We start from the raw sequence: 17620 nt of genomic DNA on the forward strand, positions 1-17620 counted from the left end.
AGCATACTATACAGCATACAATATATATAGTATATAATATACAGCATACAATATATATAGTATATAATATACAGCATACAATATATAGTATATAATATACAGCATACAATACAGCATACAATATATAGCAGGGTGCGAAATTAACGGGAGTCCGGAGTCAAATACTCCCTGATTTACTGTCGGACTCCCTGATTTGACATATGCAGGAGTCCGCGTGACTCCCTTAAAATTCTGCTATACTAACTAAGTTCGATCCAGAGCACGGCCTCGCGGAATGTTTCGCTATTAAAATGCCCAAAGAAAATTTGGCAGACGTGCAACCTCATGAACCTTCAAAGTAAGCACATGCGTTATTGTTAATATCTTTAGTTTTAAACTTCAGACTGCGGACTCCCTCATTTTGCTGCGGACTCCTTCTTTTTGAGGGCAGGGAGTCCGTTGGACTCCTTTGTTCACAAGTTAATTTCTACTCCTGATATAGTATATAATATACAGCATACAATATATAGTATATAATATACAGCATACAATATATAGCATACAATATATAGTATACAATATATAGCATACAATATAAAAGCACCACGGCAAACACACGGAAAGATAAATCAAAGAGAATATATCGACTCTGCTGTTTGAGAGTGAGACTGTAACTACCTATAACTAACAGCGATCTGCTATAATGCATAAATGCCCACCACTAAAATCACAAACTACTCAAATTACATATTACAATATATCCAAGTCGGAATACGCAAACGGGCAGATAAAATAAAATGTTTGAGCACACACAAGTGCAGGGATTTAACACCTGATGCTTGTTAGTGTGCGCACGATGAGCAAAGTACACGTCGCAACAGCAGATAAACAGAAAAACAAAACACCTGCACATGTATGCAAAATAAACACCTTTTCAAAAACTACATTTGCATCACTTGCTCCAGGAATCACAGGATAATACTGTACTTCATGTGTAACCCCGCCCCTTAAAAAGGACGCGACCAATCACAGCATCACGGCACGTTGCTGGGCTCTTCTAGGTAAACCTTTAAATAATGAATATCTCCGGTAGACATAGTCTGACTAGCAGTGCTTTCCATCTGCTTTGCGCTAGCTGACACACACGAGGGATGTAGCACGCATGTGTCCCTACTGCCAGACAGCTCAGCATCCCTCATGGGACGACCCCCGACTTTACAATCTACCTGTTCGTGAGTATTAAACTCGCCGACACAAACATCGCCCACAGGCGTGACGCCGGCATCCTGACGCCATACCCTGGTCGCTATAATCCAGCGCGTGGCGCTACCTGGTGGTGCCAGCTTGGCATCGAAGTAGAGGATCTCATTGTTGGTGAGATGGTGCCACAGCGTGTCGCAGTTCGCTCGTGGATGCAGACTCTCCTTGTTGAAGTAGACCAGTGACGAACCGTAGCTGATAAAACCAAAAGAGTCGAGCACCCGCTTCAGATGTCCGTGCTGGTTGCTTAGCACCTGCTCTCCTTCACCGTCATCGCCGCTGCCGCCGGCTGCAGGAACACCCGCTCCGCTCTCCGTCTGCATCATCGTCATGGCGTCGTCCAACGCACGCAGGCACCTGTCCAGCTCTCGCCGGGCCGCCATGATGTCACGCACGTCCTGGTCGGACGCACCGTCCGCTGCGCCGGCGCACGATTGCACCGGTACCTGTCTCAACACTGCGGCAGCGTTGATCAGAGACTCAGGGACGTCACGCTGAAGGACGAAGTGAGGCGTGATACCTTTTCCGACATTATTCTGCTGGATTAAATGAGGCGTGAGACTGTCCGGGACAATCTGCTGACGGATAGAGTGCGGCGTGGGACCGTTCGTATTCTCTTCAGGACGGTTCGTTGTGTCGACAGGAACAAACTGAGCTTGTTGTTGTGGATCGCCATCATTAGTAAAACTCAGGTCAACTAGGCTATCAACTAGGCTATCTGCCAGCGGGAGTTTCTCACTTGACGTGGCGCCCGTGTTACTGCAGGACGAGAATCCAGGCTCAGCCTCCTCCTCCTCCTTCTCTTCCTCAGCCTCTACCTCCTCCTCAGCCTCTACCTCCTCCTCAGCCTCTACCTCCTCCTCAGCCTCTACCTCCTCCTCAGCCTCTGCCTCTACCTCCTCCTCTTCCTCCCCGTCACACTGATCGGCATTGTCAAATTCTAGTTCATTGTTGATCTCGTCCAGCCAATCCTGTGTTAACTCCTCGTCCTCCTGCTTCTCCGTGTCTTCCTGCTCCTCCGTATCTTCCTGTTCCTCTGTGTCTTCTGGTAACCAGGCCCTCACCGCGACCCACTTCGCAGCCACACCGGGTTTACCCAGTTTCGCGTTGAAGCACACCTTCTGACCGACGCGTACGGCCAGTGTCGGCAACAGCGACAAGTGAACGTACACGAGCCCTGCGTCACAGCTCAGGAAGGTTGAGTACCCTCCCCCCTGTTTGAATTTCATCCTGGGGAGAACCCTGCCCTCCCCTCCCCTCCCCCCTGTTTGAATTTCATCCTGGGGAGAACCCTGGATAGTACCAGCAGAGCATATAAATCACGTTGATTTATATGCTCCAGATGGTACCAGGGTACTTTCTGGCAGTACCCTGGGGGACATAGACCCTCTCAGCCTACTATGAGGTAAAATGACATTAAAAATAAAGTTGGCTATGTAATACTAAAAACCTATAGGCTATATGAAATCATTTCTCTAAAATCTAAATCTATACATCGCTAATATCCGAGATAAAATCCTATACATTGAAGGCTAATTTAAAGAGATGGGTCTTAATGCTCGTTTTGAAAGTACTGAATGTTTGAATATTGCGGAGTGTGGATGGGAGTTCATTCCATAGTTTTGGTGCTTCATTCAGGTGGGGGGGGGGGTGGATTGGGTGGCTAGCCCCTCTGTTGGACTAACAACATTTTTACACATATACCCAGGGGTAGAAATGAACTTTTGAACAAGGGAGTCCAACGGACTCCCTGCCCTCAAAAAGAGGGAGTCCGCAGCAAAATGAGGGAGTCCGCAGTCTGAAGTTTAAAACTAAAGATATTAACAATAACGCATGTGCTTATTTTGATTATTCATGCGGTTGCACGTCTGCCAAATTGTCTTTGGACATTTGCTGAAAACATATATATGGCAATTCCGCGAGGCCATGCTCTGGAACGAAGTAGTTAGTATAGCAGAATTTTCAGGGAGTTGCACGGACTCCTGCATATATGTTAAATCAGGAAGTCCGACATAAAATCGGGGAGTATACTGTATTTGACTCCGGACTCGCGTTTATTTTGCACCCTGTATACCAATTCATTATTGCCAAGTATAATAGTCGCACAGCTGTACAAAACGGATGCATGGGTTAAATTATGTAATTGAATGTTTTAAAGTAGGTTACAACCCATTTGCAGCTTTTTTTTCACAATTCCAAGAAAGAGTTTTGGCTGTCTCCCTCATCCCAGCGGTGGTCACCCACTACATATTCAATAATGCCCCCCCCCCCTGTATATCAATCAATGCCGCGCTCCAAGCCCAAGAATTGTTCTACTAAAAAGAGAATTGTCGTAGTCGGAATAAAGGCTGTACATGTACTCAAAATTGCCTCAAACACCATCTCCTGCTATCTGCATTTTCAAAATATTCTTGGGGGAGGGCCGCCATACCCTCCATTTGTTTTCCACCCTCTCCTTGAAATCCTAGATCCGCCACTGTGACTGATAACGTATAGCAATAATTATTGAGCTAGCATGTTCTAATTCATTGTCATTTTGGTATGTTTTTGTGTAGGGACGAGTACGAACGCAGTTCCATATGGATGTATCAATCGCTGCTGTTGCTGTCCATCAGCCTTGCCATCTACACGGTCGCCCATACGCCGTACGTCCTCATCGTACTCACGTGCGCCACATTCCTGTCTTGCTGTGACCCGAATTTTCACCGAAAGGCGCCAAAGTACATCAGGCACGCGTGTCGTGTTACGCTGCTCACACTGACGTGGACGATCGATTCGTTTGGTGCCACTAGCATTTGGCTGTACAACCTCGCCTGGCGTAAGGCACTCACGAAGCAGCAAGAGTTTGGGGAAGGACCAACAAACGAGTGTCGCCAGGGCGCGCGCGTGAACGAGGCGCGTGCGCATGACGACGACGACGACGACGACGACAGCGATGACGACATATACGACCCACCGCCTCACGCTCGTCATTCATTGACCGTGAACCTTTATTCCAATCCGTTTAGAAATTCCACGCACCCGACAGGACTCTCCGCTCGACAAAGACAAGTTAATCCGTGGCGGACGGACCGTGGTCGCGGCAACGATGAGTCACAGTCTGCACGAGGGAACGCATCAGCAGGCAGTCTGTACGATGCTCGGCCATCGGAGCGGCGTGAGTTCGCGCAGACCGAGGCGTACGGACGCGGGGAGGCCATAAGCGCGCGCGGAGGCGTCACGCGAGCGAGGCCCCAGCCTCAGCTGCGCAGGCCCACCCTGCAGGAGTTTCGTGAGGCTGGGTCGATGGGGAATGCGGCGGTCGTGTGTACGCAGCAGAGCAGCGTAGGAAACGCGCGAACGAGCGACGCTTACGTGGCGTCGTGGAACAGAGGCGCCACCATTTCGCCGGCGCCCCCTGCGGGCGACAGACCGTTTGAGATCGTTGGCAGCAAGGTTCCTCCGTCTACTCAGAGGTTAAGGGACAGGGTGCTATCATTTCTCGGACGTGGTCAGAGACAAGACCGACCGCCGGGCATGGTCAACGATGGCCGTAACATCTGCTTCGTCAACTCCATCCTGCAGTGCCTGTGCCACACTCCGGAGCTCGCGGACGCCATCTCCGCCGCCGCCGCCATCGACGACGCCACCATGCGACGGTCGCACGCCGAGCGACAACTCGTCAACTCGCTCGCGACTCTGATCTGCGCGTCTCGACGGCAGGAGGTCTCGTGTCTCGACACGGCGGCGTTCTGTGAGGCGGGGTCTCGCATGAACCCTGCGCTCATCTCTCCGCGCTGCGCGGACCAGGTGCAGCAGGACGCGGCGGAGTTCGCAATGTGGCTCATCTACGCGCTGCACGCCGCGCTCAACCGCCGCGCCTCCCCCGCCGCGCCCGCGCCGCGCGGCAGCAGCTATGAGTCACTGCAGGCGCACCGACGCTCCCCATTAGCCATCCTCAGGTTCATCTACGGCGACCTGACGCCGCACGCCGTAGAGGGCCTGAAACACGAGTGCCAGCAGCAGATAGAGCTGAGTCACGGGCTGGAGCCACGGCGGCTCGCCGAACCTCTCCAGCGGCTCTCCGACCTCGAGTGGATGAGCTACAAGGAGCGAAACGAGTCGCCCGTCGACGACATCTTCACGGGACAGTGCGTCGAGGCCCAGCACTGCCTCGCCTGTAACCGCGTCTCCGTGACGACGCAGACGTTCAGTCTGCTGCCGGTGCCGATCGCACGTGGGGAGGACGCGGCGGTGGCGGCGCGCGCGCCCGTACGACTCGAGGACTGCTTCGAGAAATACTCGAAGGTCGAGCAGCTGGAAGGCGGCAACGGACTCATGTGTCCGCGCTGCTGCACCGCTGGCGCCCCCACGCGGCTTTCATCGCCCGGGCTACGCACGGCAACGCCCGACATCATCACGCACATGCGGCGTATTGCCAGCGCCGACGCAGCGGCGTGGTCGCCGATAGCGGCGACACCTGGCGACGTCGCGTCGTCGGACCCGGGCGCGACGTTTCGCACGTCGACTCCCGTGGAGGCGGCGGCGGCGGGCAGCTCGAGGCGGACGCATGGACAGCGGGTGACGCTGCTGCGGCAGCTTCCCAAGTGTCTTGTCGTGCAGCTGCTGCGCTTCACGTACGACCAGTCGCTCGCAGTCTCACGCAAGATACACGCGCCCGTCAGAGTCCCGCTCACGCTCGACCTCGCGCCCGTCATCTTCGACAACCTGGTGTACGACGATGGGTCGACGACGGACGCGTCGGGACACGTGTATGTGTACGAGCTGTACGCGGTGTGCGTGCACGTCGGCACTGGCAACACCTTCACGGGTCACTACATCGCCTACAGCCTCGCGGACGGTGTCTGGTACAGGACCGACGACGAGGCAGTGGTTGCCGTCAGCATGGCAGACGAACTCGAGTCAAAGCTCGTGAGGGAGAACGCTTACCTTCTGTTCTACAGCAAGCGTCCGGTGCAGGTCTGCTCGGGAAGTCCCGCGCCGTCCGTGTGACTCGGTGGCGGCGGCGCGCGCGCGCGGTGACGTGCGTGGGGGTCGCACGTGCCAGCTCGTTGCTCTCCGACATGCGTTACGAATGCAGGTTTTACATGCGCGTAGGCGTCGACGCTTGCCTGAGACGGGAAGGCCACTAGAAGTGTTGCTGCAGCACAGAGTGTTGTAAGCGTCGCGTGGGAGTCACCGGCATGCGGCTCCCGCGTTGCTTTGTTCTTGGAGCCGATGGTACGGGTACGACAATGTCACGATTGCCTGTCTACGAATCTTGTGCTCCTCATCTTCAGGAGATTGCTCATGCGACGGGAGACAAGCTGCTCAGATAGACAAACGATTTGCACGGTGTGTGTGGGGTCGTGTTTGTAACACATGAGAGTATCGAAAAAAATTGCATCTTTTGTCTTGCACCTCGCGAGAAGAGTTAAGGTGCGCTCGTTGTCAGTGCGAGTATACTTAGCCATCATGCTGTAGGTTGCATAGAAGTGTGTATAGGCAGTGTGTGTTTGTCTAGGCAACACACTGGATAATATTACGTACATGGTCATTCACATTTTAATGGTATTCCCCCCCCCCACGCACGCGAAATGCCTGTATGCACATACATTGATTACACACGCAAAAACTTATGCATGCTCGCACACCACACCCACGCACACAAACATCCGTGCAAGCACGCACCCACACACAGACCTGTGCACTCACGCACCCACACACAAGTGAAACGCCTGCACGCACTTCTATACGTATGAACACTGCACTGTTAGCGAGATTTGAATTGTTTTCCGTGCGATACGTAGCGCTTTGTGATCGTGCGGCGGTGGAATGTTTTGTAAATAAGATTTGTTTTAGAATGTAGTCTAGTTCCCCCGGTTGACTAGCTACGTGTTGGGCACACATAGGATTGATGAGAAAGGTTGTTGTTACTGTCTGAAACATGATTTTGGTTTTGTTTTCTGTATGTTTACAGATTACAGCTATAATAAAATGCAATCCTGCCCACGTAAAATTATGTGACCACTTCATGGCTTATATCTCGAGTTTGAGAACAAATGCCACGGACGTCACGTCGCATGAAAATGACTCCCAACAGGTAAGGATTAGGTATTCAGCACTGAACTTTATTCCATTCTGTAAATGGTCACATACATGCACTGTCATATACATGTGGTACATAAAAATGCCTAAAATCAACGATATTACTGGACGATTTCTAGTGCAGCTCTATGGATGGTAAGCTCTGGCTGTTCACAGTAAGCATTCATGAGTCAGTGTCACGTGCCCTCGCGAAGGGCCGGGCGACCGCGTAAAACCGTACACTCCCTCGGAAATATGGCAGCTCACAGTTTCATCGAGTACAAGATTAGAATCGATGCTGTGAGTTTTACACAATTGTTACTGCGCAAGAAATGTTACCACGTGCTGCCAAGAATCGTCATCAGGAATTCGAAAGAACAACGCACGCTACCCATGTCGCTGACACCATAAAATATTACGTAATATTTTGTACAAACAAAGCAACTGAACATCACAGAAACAAACGAAGCCTTGAACATATCTGTTTTTACAATCTTCACCGATAAAGAAGCCCCCCTCATACACATACGCTGCTGACGTGTGTCTCTTAACCAGGCTCTACACTCACAGTCTGTGCTAGCTCTCCTCTCACTTCCAACATCGTGTAGTCTATCTTGCCCGGATGTATTTGTTTGCAATTCTGGTGTTTCCCCTGCACTCACACCGTCTGTGATAACAAAGGTAGGAAAACCTGTCTCACCCGGTGAGGGACGAGTCATGGACGGTGATGCTCACAAGAGATACCTGCCTAATGTGCAGCTAACTGACGGCACTAATGTTGACAGCGCAGGCCACGCCACGTTCACTCGTGTGCCTACGTGTCTCTTCACTTCACCCCTCACGCAATGTTTCGTCCATCTTGCATCACGAACCAGAGAAGCACTGTATTTTGGTGTGAAATGCGAGTAACATTACTTTATTACTATTACATTTCTTACATCGTGAGAACTTACGTTTTGGGGTTTGTTTTATTACGGTGACTCACGCAAACAAACACATCCACTGATCAGGCAACCTGCTAGCAACGCAATATGCACGAAGTGGTCGTTAAAACAGCGACTTATGAACAACAAGAATGAGGGCTAACCATCATTCCCTCGCACGCCTTCACTATCAAGACAAAACACGATACTAAAAACACATCGAATAACTTAAATTATAACTCTGCTGTGAAAACAGTTTACCTTTAAATCTAGCTACATACACATATGTACCACACCGACATAAAACTTTACTGATACTGCATGCGCAGATAAAATCCATTCTAGGAATAAAAATTTTCCATGCTACTGCGTGAACAAAACACGTAAAGTTGTTCACTCTATTCACTAACACGGTAGTGAGTGAACATTAAGGATATTCCACTCACCTGTATGTACACTATTGGCTAGCAGCTAATTTCTGCCCCAAAAGAAAAAAATCCTGCTAGGTAACACATAATAAAAACTTTTTATATTATATAATAAATGTACAAAACATAAAACGCTTTTAGGGAAATTCTTTAAACAGTGCAAAGCCAGAAAGGTAGCATCTCTCTCCTTGGATGAAGGTGACGACTCGACGGTACGAATCTATACGTACGTGCACCAGTAAAAATGCTCTCACACGCCTACAAACAACACTAACAGCCACAGAAAAGTAGCGCAGTATGGATCCCACTAATACACGCTTGCCTTCAGAGTTGTCACATGGGCGAGTCCAGCGTTTGCCCAAATAATGAGTGCCCGCGATAGTGCCAATCTTTACAAGCAAAGAGTTACATGGAATCACACACACTACAGTGACATGTTACATGGAATCACGCACACTACAGTGACATGTTACATGGGATCACGCATGCTATGGTGACATGTGACATGGAATCACGCACACTACAGTGACATGTTACATGGAATCACGCACACTATGGTGACATGTTACATGGAATCACACATGCTATGGTGACATGTTACATGGGATCACGCATGCTATGGTGACATGTTACGTGGAATCACGCACACTACGGTGACATGTTACATGGGATCACGCATGGAGCATTAAGGAATGCCACGCTTTGATTGGTTTGCATGAAATGTTGTGACTCCTACCATTCACCGATGCAGCCATGACAAATCCCTACTTCCTTGCCAAGAAAAATCCCCGATTTCGTGGCTATGAATCTCATAATCTCACAAAAAATTTGCCTGCTACAATCCACCGTTTCCATGGCTCTGCTTTTTCGAGCAGCATATCCATTACAAGACACTGTAAACATGTAATCACACGCACGCATCCACACGTCAACATCCATACAAGCTCATGCATCCACCCACCCACATACGTGCATACCACATGCATACACGGCAGCACCACCACCAACCACACGCAGCATGCATACAGACACACATGCACCTCACCTCCAGTTCACGGTTGTGTTGACAGCCGAGGACACCCAATTACAGTGACAGAAGGTCACTATTCTCATCTATAATACGCTCTCACATTGGAGAGCCAGTGTGCAGATGGACACCCCGTGAATGTATGACACAGCTGCATGTCTAGGATGGGTTGGCTTAGGTCTAGTAACAATGCAGTGATCACATCATTGTGTTTGGGATGTGGGTGCACAAAGGTGCCATCCTAGCCTACACTCAATCATGCATAATTGCCCAACTACATTCATATGCATATATATGTATATATACACACATACATATATATATATATATATACATGTATTGTATATATAATTATGTATATGCATATATACAAGCACACAAAACCTGTGACATGTGTAGTGACATGGCATTTAGGAGTTGAGACAATTTGAAATGCACTGCAAAGGTTTGTGTAATCATGTAATGACAGACACAGGGGCTGCCACCACGTAGCCGCTACAGCAATTACGGCGTAACCACGAGGTGGCGCCAGTGCAGCGTGTCACGCATGCAGGTGACGGAACCCTCACTCCGCGTCACACACATCTCGCCGCCTCCATTGTCAACGAACATGACAGACTGTCTAGGTGGCGCCAGCGAGCGTGCGATCGGCGATGACGTCAGCGCCATGGCGACGCCGCCTCTGCCTGCATCTGGACGCGTAAACTCCGCTCCTCGTCGTCGCAATCGCGGCGTGGCGGTCGACGGCGAAGGCACCAGCCGCACGTCGCCGCGGCAACGTTGCCGCCTGCAGACGCTCTGTGCTCTCTCTCTCTCTCTCTCTTTCTCTCTCTCGTGCACGCGCACGCGTCGTGGCGCGTCACCGGGAGTCGCACGCGTCGCACCCACCGCCTTCTCACGGATGCTACCAGTCCCGCCCGCGGGAGAGCGCAGTCCTCTATCTACAAGATGGCCGCCGCGTACACGGGCGCTGCACCGGGGTTAGAGCTCCATGTCCTGCGTCTCATCCTCGCTGAAGTCGCTGATGCTGCTCTCCGACGACGACACCTCCTCATGGTTTCTTAGCGCCTCCTCCGTTGCATATTTGTTCACGTATTCTGCGAGCGGGGGAAAGGAGGAGAGTTAGTAAACGCGAGAGGCGCTTGCTTGCCTTCCCTAGAGAGGCACGCCTAGCGAGCCGTGAAGCTGGTGCCGTGCGAGCAACCTGCGTTCATGTATCGATCGGCTATAGTTCACCAATAAATTCTCAATTGCTAACCGGACTCGGGCGGCGAGCCGTGCGAATACCGATTCTTGATTTTACTAGACTCTAACTAGATTATGCAAAACTGAGGCCTACTCGAAATAACTGGAAACTAACGAGAGAATAATTTAGTAATAATAATCTAATATTTGCTATGCTGTGTAGTTTCTGGGTAGTGGGCAGGCTCATGTACCTTTTACTTTTTTCTTGTAATCTTCTGGTTTATGTAGGTACATGCCTGCCGCATCGCCATTTAATGGGTCTATTGGATTTGGATATGTCAGCAACTGGGGTAAGAAACACTCGAAGATGTTGGAGAGATCTGCAGAGATGCACACAGAGAGACACGTTCATTAATATCATACAAATGCTAATGACCATTGCATGAGTACTACACCTCACGCGACTGGTAAATGTCGAGTCTGCATGCTTCATGAGCAACAGCCGTGAGTGCTGATATCTTTATAACCTCGCTCGCAGCGCGAACGTGTTTAACGTGCGAAGCTGACCGGCCGTAAACGTTACACGTCGTTGATCGTGACTCAGTGTAGAGTGGAGGTGTGAGTTGACCTAGGAATTCTTACCATACAAAGCAGTCCAGGCTTGGTTTATGACATCTAAGCAGACTGTCCCAGAGCTGCAGACACAAACACACAGAGGATTTAACAATAAAATAGTGCGGCCATTACATCAAGTCCACAATTCCATCATAGAAACAGCGCAAGTATGTTGCCATTCGTTGGTAGACACCACGCCATATATGAATGATATCGCACGACGGCACCTCTCACAGACCCTGCAAGCTCCAAAGCAGCGAACGTAGTGAGAACTGTCTAGATACAACTCTACCTACGCAGCAAATCGATGTGAATATTTTATGAACACATCAGCATTCGTCAACAAATAGAAATACAGCAAGCGACCTTCAACAAGAACGATATAAGAAATCCACACAAGAGGACAGATTACTGGAAATGGTGGGAAATATAATCTCTTGCAACCAATTTTATGGACTAGCAGCTGTCTCTGAGGGTTATTTTCTAATTGTTGACTTTTTACAATTATTTTTTCTTTGTTACAAATACTTGAGCTGGCTGTTACCAGGGCAGTGCAGATACAGGCATGGCTATATATGTAGTTTTACAAACAGAACCACCTGTATGTGCGAATAATTGTAATAACATCTAAAGAATTTACAAATAATCAACACGATCGTCTATCGAAATGCACAGAAATAAAGAGACGGTGATTGCTAAAGAATTGACGTGCAATAAAATCAGTATATATGTGCCTGAAAATAATACAAATGGCGACGGGTCTGTTGGATGCACAACTAGCAAAACAAGTCACACTTACACTTCATCGATATTTGGATGGAATATCCTATTCAGGAATCCTGAAAAAACAAACAAATTATGAACACATGAGTAAGAATCATGAAAGATCATCATAGCCCCGTTTTACTTTACATTTAACGACCCCCCCCCCACAAACAATCACTGCCTTATACAGCTAACACAGGCTGGTTACATGTTATATATATATGCACACCTTTACACTACAAGGTTGCTGAAACAATGCAACGAGACATCGTTCACCAGCCTGGAAAGCTATATACTACCACACTCTCATTACTCCACTTGTCCTTTTAAAACATACACAAACATAATGATTGATCTATTGATGGAATATAACAATGCAAAAAGTATTTGAACCATTAATAATGTCACTTTTAAATGAGTGTTTGCATAAAAATGCTAGTAAACAGTAATAATTATTCATTTTGTGTGTGTGCGTGCATGCGTGTCTGTATACATGTGCATAAATGTCTGTGCGTATGTAACTGGAGTTGGATGTATTGCAAGGCAGGACGACTAGACACTGAAAACACAGTTCACTCGATGACAAGATTTGCTTGATCAGTCTTTGTCGATCTAAGACCAAGTATCAAAAGTTAAGAAATTCTGCTTACCAATGGAAGGTGATTTGAAGGGGTATTTCTCTGGAAGGTCTACTCTAACTTTCCAGACACCTCCCTCATATGGAGCTGAAGCGTGGAGGAAAATAAACACATTAGAGAGAGTAGCCATATATAAACATACTACAGTACAAGTCAAATAACTCAAACATTCATGCTTGCCAATCTCAAAATTATATAAATTGTTCTCATTACTTCACTATAATTTGACGATCTGAATTCAATATCTTAAACATGATAACTACAAACTTCACGTAGATGGATCCTTTACAGAGTTTGATTCCATCTATTGCCATTTTTAGAACATGCGAGTGATCGCAGTAACTGAGGTCAATGTAATTTTGGCCTGCAGCCAGTACGTGTATGTGTTTGGGGGTGGGGGGTTGACCGATGATATCTGATATGCATATATTTGCAGCCGTAGTGTAAATAATGTACTTACTGCCGGAAGGCCCAAAGAATTTCACCACGAATTCGTTGAGTCCTCCTAAGATAGTCACATCATGCTTGCTTTCGATTCTGATATGGGCAAGTCAAGGAAAAATAATGGCTACAGACATTAGTATTGTGCTGGCAAATGACACAGGTTCCCTGATTGACCAGTCATTGACCCTCATAGTTCTAATCCCTAAGGGGGGAGGGAGGCATACCTGAATGACTGGACATGAGGGTAGTAGCTAACTATGGCGCTGACAAATCACACTTTATCCGTTCGCATCAACCAGAATAGTACTAAGTAACATTGGTCTAATATACTAGAAAGATTTACTTGCACACTGGCAGAAGTAGGGTAGCTAAACAAGAAAGCCTAGTAGGTGTGTTATTGAAGGTGTGCGTGTGCGTGTGTGTGTCCACCCAGCAGTGTAGATTGATGAACTGCAGTCGTCCATCAACTTTTCCCCAACTACCAGTTACATACATGTTCGCAATCTCTCTGTTCCCAGGCCGCGCACTGTGTGCAGCTTTACAACACACGTTTGCCACATTGCACCCTCAAATCGCCTTCAGTATCGACTACATGCGCACAACTATAAGTGTAGGTAAATCGATATTTACTACTTAATGACAATACTTATCATCAATCGATGTTCATCTTGGGTTAATTAGTACAAAACTACTCGGGATAATGCTGTCACACATACATACACACTGCAAGTCCCTGGATTTGGACCAGTCACATATCGATTAGTTGGGAAAGCATTCATTGCTTACTGGCATTCCCCGTTTGGGATGTTATGTGGACTACTATTACCATTTAGTGACACACTGGTATACATGCTTGGCACGTAATGTTTAGGCTAACGTTTTATTGATTTAGGATTTCTCCACAGGCACCCAAAACACTCCCTCCCAACCTCTCCTAACCAAAAATGAGCACGCGCATGTACAGTATGGTGGGTGTACCCTGGAAGAGGTCAGCTCAGCTGTGGGGTAGCGAGATGCCAGCTCGCTGTACTGCGTGCTGTACGTGACACATACATGTATCTACATGTGCAGGCAGGGATGATGCTACAGCGAGGGTAGGGAGGGTTCTAGCGGGAGCAGCAGCTAACGCGTAATTGTAGCGAGGACAACCTTATTGATTAACGGAACAAATCAACAAAGTTGTCATGTACGGGATCATAATTCTGATTAAAACTTGATTCCGATGTGCAAGCCGGACACAGTAAGCAATATATGCACAGACGGTAATGTGGTGGTAACATAATATAGGCGTAATATACACACTAATACAGTCAATAATTCCTTGCCGAGTCCAACATGAATAACCATGCACATATAGTTTAGATTACCCAATAGCAGAAATACATGTGCACACACACACGCGCACTCACGCACGCACGCACGCACGCACGCACGCACGCACGCACGCACACACACACACACACAACCATGCACGCACGCTGGGACGCACGCACACGTATACACGTGTAAACATCTATCCATCTTGATTTCTTATATAATAGGCATCTGTACATCTTCATACGATATTGCTAATCTAAAAATAGTTCATACAAACTACAAAGTTTTTAGTACGTATACGAGAATACAGTCATGACTGCATTGCATTAAACGCGCATTAACTGTTTATGTATTGTAATGACGTACATAAATAGTATATTTACTCACAGATATGTCTCGTGTCAATATGACACTTACACACAGGCAGTACATGGTTATTCATGCAAATAACAAACATCATGCGACTATTGGGCCAAAGTAACTAGAATTTCACTCCATGCCCGGAGGATAAACTCGTCTGCCTTCAAATTGACCTTTAACTTGGTCTAGTACCCATTACAAGTTGTTTGGGGCACGGAGGAGCCACTCAGTGTGGGTGCACATCTTTGCACCTATGTATGTAGATGCACATGACTTTTGCTAAATTTAACTCAAAAGCCAGCTTAAAAAATCATGTCTGAGACACACAAAGGCTGGAAGAAAGCAGACAAACTGGCTCGCCTTTCACAGCCTAGCAACACAGCTGTTGCCCCGCGTGACCTATCATCAGTCAGACTACTAAATGTACACCACTTGTGCAGTCACAGGATGGGGCCACACCCTGTATACTTTGCTCAGAGGAGTTACATGCACTGTATAGTTAATGCAAACTTACGTGGACATGAGTTACAGGTAATGGTCTTCATGGAGTTTCAAACCAAGTGTAATAAATTATGGAATTTTAATGTGAAATGTGTACACAGAACTTTACATTTCCGTTGTTTTCTTTAAAACAGCCTAATTAAACTAAACGGTGAGGGATCAAAACATGAATCTATCTAAATTTCTACGCAAACCAACTTGAGGTGATCTATTTCTCTTACTTTCACAGCGAATATGATGCATCTACAGCTAGACAGATTATTGTACATCTTATGCATCTCATGTTTTGGTCAACATTGTGAGACCACGTCCTTTGGCAAACATCACACATTGTACTAGTAGGCCTACAGTTTAACTAGCTTGAAGGCCAACTTTAAAATCGGCTACTGTACTAAACGTTGTCTAGGACACAAACTGAATAGCAGAGCCACACTCGAGTACTGGACATCATCTCTATCCTTGAACCCTCGAGTAGTTAGTTTGCACACTTGAACATACATGAAAAATATTACGACAAACGATGACTGTATTAAAATAAGACTTTTAAAACCTTGGTACCGATATCCGCACAGACGTTCTAAACAAAATTATAACTTCAAATTTGCTTACGCATAATGTCTTTAAAATACGTATATTTGCCTGTAAGTGTAACATTCTCACAACGATACTGAGATGAGGGTACAGCATGCATCAATCAATTCTATACACCCTACGGTTCACCATCGATGGCGTCCATATCCCCTGGCTTGTGTATAGGTGTCGCACACTTGCAATATTTCCACGGCAAAGGATACAGTTTAACTACATCAGTGTCCATTCTCCGCTTCCCAGGACTCGGCGACGACATAATGACAGTTATCGAAGTCGAAGATCTTCCTGTGTGATAGCCTGTTGAGAAAAGAATGAAGCGTACAGGGAGTACGAATATGAACAACTTCGATGGCGAAATACAATCTGTCTTCAGGTAATGACGTCACAGCGATCACGTGCTAACATAATCCACGCCTTTCCAAACAACTTTTTATTCTTATTCTTGCTATTTAAGAATTATTGTACGATTGTGTTATAAAATAAACATTCATTAATAATAAATTTAACCAATAAAACTCGTATATGCGTTAAAAATTATGATTGGCGAAGAAATTGCCAATGTTTTGATTCTGCGGTCAAAGGTCGCAAAGTGATTGACAGTCGATTGTCAACAATGCTGAATCAGCTGTTTCATGTAAACAGCAAACGTCGAAGGTGGACGGATCGAGTCGGAGTGTCCTTCACCGAATTTCGCCTGCAATCGGTCGTATATAATTGTCCAGAATGACTGAAGGGCCACAATAAGAGTATCTAAAATGATGTTTTGAGACATGTGGCGATGCTTGCTATCAATTATATACCCAGCGGGCAAAATGTAGTTGAAATTAACAGCGTTGACCATATGCAATGTCGGAAATCGACGTTGAAATGGCGCGTATATACTTTTATGAAATGGATTAGATTGGATGTCAACGTTGTTTCAACTTTAAAATGTCAATGTTGCTTCAACGTCGACGCGTCAATATTGCAACAAATTTTTAAGGTTTCTTCGACGCTAATAATTCAATTTCCAAATCCAATCCCTATGGCTATATCGTCCACATTCACGATTTAATTAACGTACAATTTTGGTTGAGAGCGCACATCATGTGAATATACACTATATACACAGACAATGTTTTGATCCCACCACACATATACAATCTAAAAAAATCTTAGCAGGATCATGCAATCAGCTAGCAAAACAATAGAAATTATATATACTGAATACATGTACTGTACTTTACACTGTACAGTATAATATGGGTCACGTAGACTTTGTTTTAGAATATTTTCTACTCAGTGTGGCGCAGCCAAATCCAAACAAAAAAATTAAGATTTATAAATGTTTTCGGTATTATATATTTTTTAGTTATATCTAAAACAAAATAAATGGTCGATCACTGTCATTAACTCACGCACGCACGTACGTACGCACGCACGCATAAATAATGTATTAAAGTCACGATCCAAGTCAACAATATATATTAATTTCCCAGCTAAAGAAAATATCGTACCCAACATGACATGCAGGGTATTGAC

The 17620-nt window shown here is 46.7% G+C and overlaps 2 protein-coding genes across 4 annotated transcripts in view; one reads left to right on the forward strand and one right to left on the reverse strand.

The window, feature by feature from the left end:
- The window catches only part of LOC106814956 (ubiquitin carboxyl-terminal hydrolase 7-like), a 22383-nt gene extending 15143 nt beyond the window's left edge, over window positions 1-7240 (forward strand). For all 3 annotated transcript variants that reach the window (XM_014819352.1, XM_014819350.1, XM_014819351.1), the window contains exon 2: window positions 3795-7240. In XM_014819352.1, coding sequence (XP_014674838.1) covers window positions 3823-6231 — 2409 coding nt within the window. In that variant the 5' untranslated portion in view covers window positions 3795-3822 and the 3' untranslated portion in view covers window positions 6232-7240. The remainder of the gene's footprint in view (window positions 1-3794) is intronic.
- An 88-nt stretch (window positions 7241-7328) lies between these two features.
- On the reverse strand, window positions 7329-16472 carry LOC106814957 (ubiquitin-conjugating enzyme E2 H). Its single transcript, XM_014819353.1, has 7 exons — window positions 16303-16472; window positions 13347-13423; window positions 12899-12973; window positions 12283-12322; window positions 11511-11563; window positions 11120-11248; window positions 7329-10780 (listed from the first exon to the last, which is right to left on the reverse strand). The coding sequence occupies exons 1-7, from the start codon at window positions 16353-16355 to the stop codon at window positions 10665-10667; spliced, it is 543 nt and encodes a 180-aa protein (XP_014674839.1). The 5' UTR covers window positions 16356-16472; the 3' UTR covers window positions 7329-10664.
- Between the last annotated feature and the right edge of the window lie 1148 nt (window positions 16473-17620).

Source organism: Priapulus caudatus, unplaced genomic scaffold (assembly GCF_000485595.1).
Source record: "Priapulus caudatus unplaced genomic scaffold, Priapulus_caudatus-5.0.1 Scaffold1012, whole genome shotgun sequence".
Classification (NCBI taxonomy): Eukaryota; Metazoa; Priapulida; class Priapulimorpha; order Priapulimorphida; family Priapulidae; genus Priapulus; species Priapulus caudatus.

What these genes read in the sequence shown, in the direction of transcription:
- LOC106814957 (XM_014819353.1), bottom strand. Translation starts at nt 16,355, where the DNA reads ATGTCGTCGCCGAGTCCTGGGAAGCGGAGAATGGACACTGATGTAGTT. An exon ending in CTTCAAATCACCTTCCATTG is followed by an intron (nt 12,323 to 12,898) that starts GTAAGCAGAATT and finishes TTGTTTTTTCAG; the next exon opens with GATTCCTGAATAGGATATTC. An exon ending in CATCCAAATATCGATGAAGT is followed by an intron (nt 11,564 to 12,282) that starts GTAAGTGTGACT and finishes TTGTGTCTGCAG; the next exon opens with CTCTGGGACAGTCTGCTTAG.